General features: G+C 50.4%; 1 protein-coding gene across 1 annotated transcript in view; it reads right to left on the bottom strand.

The window, feature by feature from the left end:
• Positions 1-1,676: 1,676 nt before the first annotated feature.
• The window catches only part of LOC149434303 (synapse differentiation-inducing gene protein 1-like), a 6,733-nt gene continuing 659 nt past the window's right edge, over positions 1,677-7,750 (bottom strand). The window contains exon 2 of the mRNA XM_089663833.1: positions 1,677-1,970. Within this exon, the coding sequence (XP_089519959.1) occupies positions 1,794-1,970 (177 nt within the window). The 3' untranslated portion in view covers positions 1,677-1,793. The remainder of the gene's footprint in view (positions 1,971-7,750) is intronic.

Below are 7,750 nucleotides of genomic sequence, written 5' to 3'. Positions count from 1 at the left end.
ATGCGGGGTCCGGGGAGAGCGGATACAGTGAATGCGGGGTCCAGGGAGAGCAGATATAGTGAATGCAGGGTCCGGGGAGAGCGGATATAGTGAATGCGGGGTCCGGGGAGAGCGGATATAGTGAATGCGGGGTCCGGGGAGAGCGGATATAGTGAATGCGGGGTCCGGGGAGAGCGGATATAGTGAATGCAGGGTCCGGGGAGAGTGGATATAGTGAATGCGGGGTCCGGGGAGAGCGGATATAGTAAATGCGGGGTCCGGGGTTTAGTAACACTTTAAACACAAACAAGATTTTGAAAGGCTTTCAAACGGCATCTGTTACGCCTTTGAATGTATTGAAAACATTTTGGACGAATTTTGTGTGACTCTCGTGTATGTCCAGCTTCTCCGTCTGGGTGGTTATTGATATCTTGGTCCTTAAGCACTGATATTGGTCTTTACAAATCTGGAGTATGCTGGAATATTCCCTGACAGTGAGTCTATATATGTGATTTTGCATTTCTGGGTAGGGTGCGCACATGCGTGCACCATACCCGCACCACCATTGGCAGCTAGGGCTGTCAATCACTAGGTACTGGCCTGAGATTCCCTGCCGGCACCGGGCGATTGTCAGGGAAAGCCGACAGGAAAGGCATCTAGGAGACATGGCCAAAGCGTCCCGTGTGCAGGAGACTGAAGGGCTATACGGCATCATTTCCACTTGGAAAGCCTGTAAGTTATATTTTGGGTTTTGCGAATTGCGTCGGTCACAGAACGCACGAAGAATGTCGCCTCACGAAGGGACCATTCCAGACATTTTCTCCCCCTGACAACAATGATGGGGCACTATTCCTCCCACTGACACCAATGATGGGGCACTATCCCTCCCACTGACACCAATGATGGGGCACTATTCCTCCCCCTGACACCAATTATGGGGGCACTATCCCTCCCACTGACACCAATGATGGGGGCACTATTCCTCCCCCTGACACCAATGATGGGACACTATTCCTCCCACTGACACCAATGATGGGGCACTATTCCTCCCCCTGACACCAATGTTGGGGCACTATTCCTCCCACTGATACCAATGATGGGGCACTATTCCTCCCACTGACACCAATGATGGGGCACTATTCCTCCCACTGACACCAATGATGGGGCACTATTCCTCCCACTGACACCCACAATGGGGCACTATTCCCCCCACTGATACCAATGATGGGGCACTATTCCTCCCCCTGACACCAGTGATGGGGCACTATTCTTCCCACTGACACCAATGATGGGGCACTATTCCTCCCACTGTCACCAATGATGGGGTGCTATTCCTCCCACTAACACCAATGATGGGGTACGATTCCTCCCACTGACACCAATGATGGGGCTCTATTCCTCCCAGTGACACCAATGATGGGACACTATTCCTCCCACTGACACCAATGATGGGGCACTGTTCCTCTCACTGACACCAATGATGGGGCACTATTCCTCCCACTGACACCAATGATGGGGCACTATTCCTCCCACTGACACCTATGAAGGGACCATTCCAGACATTTTCCTGTGAAGGTAAATAAATGAGGAGTAGAGAACACAGACAGGGCTGTTTACACAACAATTGGCCGGAAGATGGATACAACCGGTTCCTCGGCTCGTTGCCGGCATTCGCTGCTCGATGTTTGACAAAGTCGTTTGAACAATGTAAGCTCTTTATTTGCAGTTCCTCGGACAGGACAACATACATTTGTTTGCGGTTGAAATCTTAACCCGATCATTAACATTTCACTACAATGTCTTCCACTTCCCAGCTACCCGTAAAACGACGACACGGCGGAGCTCACGACCACGCTGACGTAGATGACATAAGCGATCCATATGATGTGTACGCAGATTCCGATGCCCAGGGCCACCATGTTCAGGGTGAAGGCGGTGCGGGAGTTTGCGGCGGCGCAGACGGCGTCCTGGCGCATCGCGGCGTCTCGTGTCTAGAAGGAGAAAAAAAAAGAAATATGACTGAGATCTAGTGTTTCAGATCACCGTTGTCACCATCGGGAAGCTGGTCAGGGACAGGGATGTGCATGCAGGGAGGAAGTGGCTGAAAGGGTATGCAGGAGATCAGCAGTGCCGAAATTGGGGGGAAAAAGGATGAAAAAGGGGAAAACAGCATTTTATGGAGGAAACATTTTTATGATACTCAGCACTTTAACAAATATTGTTCATTTAGGGCAGTGGTCTTTGAATGCGGCCCTTTGCCTGCCTCTATCCAGCCCTCTATGGCACCAACTATGGGCAATTTTGTTTTCCACTGACACCAATGATGAGGCACTATTCCTTCAACTAATACCAAGGATGGGGCACTATTCCTCCCACTGACACCAATGATGGGGCATCATTCCTCCCACTGACACCAATGATGGGGCGCTATTCCTCCCACTGACACCAATGATGGGGCACTATTCCTCCCACTGACACCAATGATGGGGTGCTATTCCTCCCACTGATACCAATGATGGGGCACTATTCCTCCCACTGACACCAATGATGGGGCACTATTCCTCCCACTGAAACCAATGATGGGGCACTATTCCTCTTACTGACACCAATGATGGGGCACTATTCCTCCCCCTGACACCAATGATGGGGCACTATTCCTCCCACTGACACCAATGATGGGGCACTATTCCTCCCACTGATACCAATGATGGGGCACTATTCCTCCCACTGACACCAATAATGGGACACTATTCCTCCCACTGATACCAATGATGGGGCACTATTCCTCCCACTGACACCAATGATGGGGCACTATTCCTCCCACTGACACCAATGATGGGGCACTATTCCTCTCACAGACACCAATGATGGGACACTATTCCTCCCACTGACACCAATGGTGGGGCACTATTCCTCCCACTGACACCAATGATGGGGCACTATTCCTCCCACTGACACCAATGATGGGGCACTATTACTCCCACTGACACCAATGATGGGGCACTATTCCTCCAACTGCCACCAATGATGAGGCACTATTCCTCCCACTGACACCAATGATGGGACACTATTCCTCCCACTGATACCAATGATGGGGCACTATTCCTCCCACTGACACCAATGATGGGGCACTATTCCTCCCACTAACACCAATGATGGGGCACTATTCCTCCCACTGATACCAATGATGGGGCACTATTCCTCCCACTGACACCAATGATGGGGCACTATTCCTCCCACTGACACCAATGATGGGGCACTATTCCTCCCACTGATACCAATGATGGGGCACTATTCCTCCCACTGACACCAATGATGGGGCACTATTCCTCCCACTGATACCAACGATGAGGCACTATTCCTCCCACTGACACCAATGATGGGGCACTATTCCCCCCACTGACACCAACGATGGGGCACTATTCCCCCCACTGACACCAATGATGAAGCACTATTCCCCCCACTGACACCAACGATGGGGCACTATTCCTCCCACTATCACCAATGATGGGGCACCATTCTTTCCACTGTCACCAATGATGGGGCACTATTCCTCCCACTGACACCAATGATGGGGCACTATTACTCCCACTGACACCAATGATGGGGCACTATTCCTCCAACTGCCACCAATGATGAGGCACTATTCCTCCCACTATCACCAATGATGGGGCACTATTCCTCCCACTGACACCAATGATGGGACACTATTCCTTCCACTGTCACCAATGATGGGACACTATTCCTCCCACTGACACCAATGATGGGGCACTATTCCCCCCACTGATACCAATGATGGGGCACTATTCCTTCCACTAATACCAATGATGGGGCACTATTCCTCCCACTGACACCAATGATGGGGCACTATTCCCCCCACTGATACCAATGATGGGGCACTATTCCCCCCACTGATACCAATGATGGGGCACTATTCCTTCCACTAATACCAATGATGGGGCACTATTCCTCCTACTGACACCAACGATGGGGCACTATTCCTCCCACTATCACCAATGATGGGGCACCATTCTTTCCACTGTCACCAATGATGGGGCACTATTCCTCCCACTGACACCAATGATGGGGCACTATTACTCCCACTGACACCAATGATGGGGCACTATTCCTCCAACTGCCACCAATGATGAGGCACTATTCCTCCCACTATCACCAATGATGGGGCACCATTCTTTCCACTGTCACCAATGATGGGGCACTATTCCTCCCACTGACACCAATGATGGGGCACTATTACTCCCACTGACACCAATGATGGGGCACTATTCCTCCAACTGCCACCAATGATGAGGCACTATTCCTCCCACTATCACCAATGATGGGGCACCATTCCTTCCACTGTCACCAATGATGGGGCACCATTCCTTCCACTGTCACCAATGATGGGGCACTATTCCTCCCACTGACACCAATGATGGGGCACTATTCCCCCCACTGATACCAATGATGGGGCACTATTCCTTCCACTAATACCAATGATGGGGCACTATTCCTCCCACTGACACCAATGATGGGGCACTATTCCCCCCACTGATACCAATGATGGGGCACTATTCCTTCCACTAATACCAATGATGGGGCACTATTCCTTCCACTAATACCAATGATGGGGCACTATTCCTCCTATTTCCCACCTCCCACTGACTACAAGCTCTATGTCATTTTATTTACTCCTACTGACGCTGGGACATTTTCTGCTCCCACTGACCACCCCGACCTTCCTAAAGTCTGAAGCAGGGGCGGACTGACCATTTGGAAACTCGGGCACTGCCCGAGGGCCCGGGGTCAGTAGGGGGCCCGATGAGATGCCCTTGGTACCTTTTTCATAGGCTTTTTTGAGTTTGGGCAAGGACACAGGGGCCCCATGATCCCCTATTGCCCGGGGGCCCCATGAGTTGTCAGTCCGCCCCTGGTCTGAAGGACAGTAAACCGGTCCTTTCGCAGAATGTTTGGAGACGCCTAGTTTACATTTACCTCAAGCAGAAGTTAGAATTGGAGAGTCTACAAAGTGTTACAATAGTGACATCTGATGGCCACGAGAGAGTATTACATTTACACACCGTGTTCTAGATTTAGGAGACGGAGATGCCAGAGCACTCATCAAGAACCTTCTTAGAAGATTACATAGATCAGCTAGAACATTATGACCTCCCACCTATTATTGACGAAGTCCCCCTTTTGCCACCAAACCAGTCCTGACCCGCCGAGGCATGGACTCAACTAGACCTCAGAAGATATACTGCGCCTCTCTGGCACCCAGCCATCAGTAGCAGATCCTTTAAGTCCTATAAGTTGTGAGTTGGGGCCTACATGGATCGGACTTTTGATTTCTTTTGAGACCTGGAGAACTTGGAGGCAAGTCAATACATCAAGATCATTGTTGCGTTCCTCAAGGCCACCTTTAAGACCTGTAAGTTGGGAGGTGGGACCTTCATGGATCAGACTTGTTTTTCCAGCACATCCCACAGATGATTGATTGGGTTGAGATCTGGAGAATTTGAAGGCCAAGTCCACACCACAAACTCACGTGTATCTCAAACCATTCTAGACCAGGCCACCTTCTTCCATTGCTCCGTGGTCCAGCTCTGATGCTCACGTGCCCATTGTAGGTGCTTTTGGCTGTGGACACGGGTCAGCGTGGGCACCCTGCCCGGTCTGCAGCTACGCAGCCCCCATACACAACAAACTGCGATGTTCTGTGAGTTCTGACACATTTCTATCAGAACCAGCATGAACTTTTTTAGCAATTTGAGCTCTGGTAGCTCTTTTATTGGATTGAAATACACAGGCCAGCCTTACCTCCCTTCCTCCATCAATGAGCCTTCAATCCCCACCTTCATCAATGAGCCTTCCCTCCCACCTCCATCAATGAGCCTTCCCTCCCCACCTCCATCAATGAGCCTTCCCCTCCACCTCCATTAAAGAGCCTTCCCACCCCACCACTATCAATGAGCCATCCCTCCCCACCTCCATCAATGAACCTTCCCTTCTCCACCTTCATCAATGAACCTTCCCTCTCCACCTCCATCAAGGAGCCTTCCCTCTCCATCTCCATCAATGAGCCTTCCCTCTCCACCACTATCAGTGAGCCTTCCCTCCACACCTCCATCAATTAACCTTTATTTCCCCACCTTCATCAATGAACATTGCCTCCTCACCTTCATCAATAAACATTCCCTCCTCACCTCCATCAATGAGCCTTCCCTACCACCTCCATCAATGAGCCTTCCCTCCCAGACTACATCAATAAACCTTTCCTCCCCACCTCCATCAATGAGCATTCCCCTCCACCTCCATTATTGAGCTTTTCCTCCCCACCACTATCAATGAGCCTTCCCTCCACACCTCCATCAACGAACCTTCCTTTCCCACCTCCTTCAATTAACCTTTCCTTCCCCAGACTCCATCAATGAGCCTTCCCTTCCCCCCTCCATCAATGAACCTTCCCTCCCCATCTCCATCAAGGAACCTTCCCTCCCCACCTTCCTCAATGAGCCTTCCTTCTCCACCTCCATTAATAAGCCTTCCCTCCCCACCTCCATCAATGAGCCTCCCCTCCTTACCTCCACCATTGAGCCTTTTTTTGTCCCACCTCCATTAATGAACCTTCCCTCCTCACCACCATCAGTGAGCCTTCCATCTCCAGCTCCATCAATGAGCCTTCCCTCACCACCTCCATCAATGAACCTTCCCTCCCCATCACTATCAATGAGTCTTCCCTCCCCACTTCCATTGATGAGCCTTAGCTGCCCATGACCTCGTCCGTGGTTAGTAAATGCTATGATTATCAGCGCCATTTTGTAGTGGCCGTGTCCACAGCCAAAAGAGCCTACAATGGGCACATGAGCATCGGAACTGGACCACGGAGCATTGGAAGAAGGTGGCCTGGTCTAGAATGGTTTGAGATACACAACGTGAGTTTGTGATGTTGACTTGGCCTCCAAATTTTCCAGATCTCAACCCAATCAATCATCTGTGGGATGTGCTGATAAAACAAGTCTTATCCATGAAGTTCCCACCTCCCAACTTACAGGAATGAAAGGATCTGCTACTGATGGCTTGGTGCCAGAGACCACAGCGTACCTTCAGAGGCCTAGTGGAGTCCATGACTTCATGCATTATGGTGGGTGGTCATAATGTCATAGCTGATCGTTCTAGATTTCACAGGCATGGGGTGACTACGCTCACTGTACTGTATCTACGGAGGAGCTGCGTTGTCACCTTAGGCTGCTCTCTTAATTTGGACTACTCTCCTTATATAACACACTTCCTGTCCTAGGGTGACTACACTCACTGTACTGTATCTACAGAGGAGCTGCATTGTCACCCTAGGCTGCTCTCTTGATTTGAACTACTCTCCTATTTATAACACACTTCCTGTCCTAGGGTGACTACACTTCCTGTACTGTATATATGGAGGAGCAGCGTTGTCACCTTAGGCTGCTCTCCCGATTTGGACTACTCTCCTCATGTAACACACTTCCTGTCCTAGGGTGACTACACTCACTGTACTGTATCTATGGAGGAGCTGCGTTGTCACCTTAGGCTGCTCTCCCGATTTGGACTTCTCTCCTTATGTAACACACTTCCTGTCCTAGGGTGACTACGCTCACTGTACTGTATCTACAGAGGAGCTGCATTGTCACCCTAGGCTGCTCTCTTGATTTGAACTACTCTCCTATTTATAACACACTTCCTGTCCTAGGGTGACTACACTTCCTGTACTGTATATATAGAGGAGCAGCGTTGT

Source organism: Staurois parvus, unplaced genomic scaffold (genome assembly GCF_062004578.1).
Source record: "Staurois parvus isolate SC_StPar_1 unplaced genomic scaffold, SC_StPar_1.0 ptg001782l, whole genome shotgun sequence".
Classification (NCBI taxonomy): Eukaryota; Metazoa; Chordata; class Amphibia; order Anura; family Ranidae; genus Staurois; species Staurois parvus.
The sequence above is the reverse complement of the archived record's forward strand: the minus strand, read 5'-3'. Positions and strand labels throughout refer to the sequence as shown.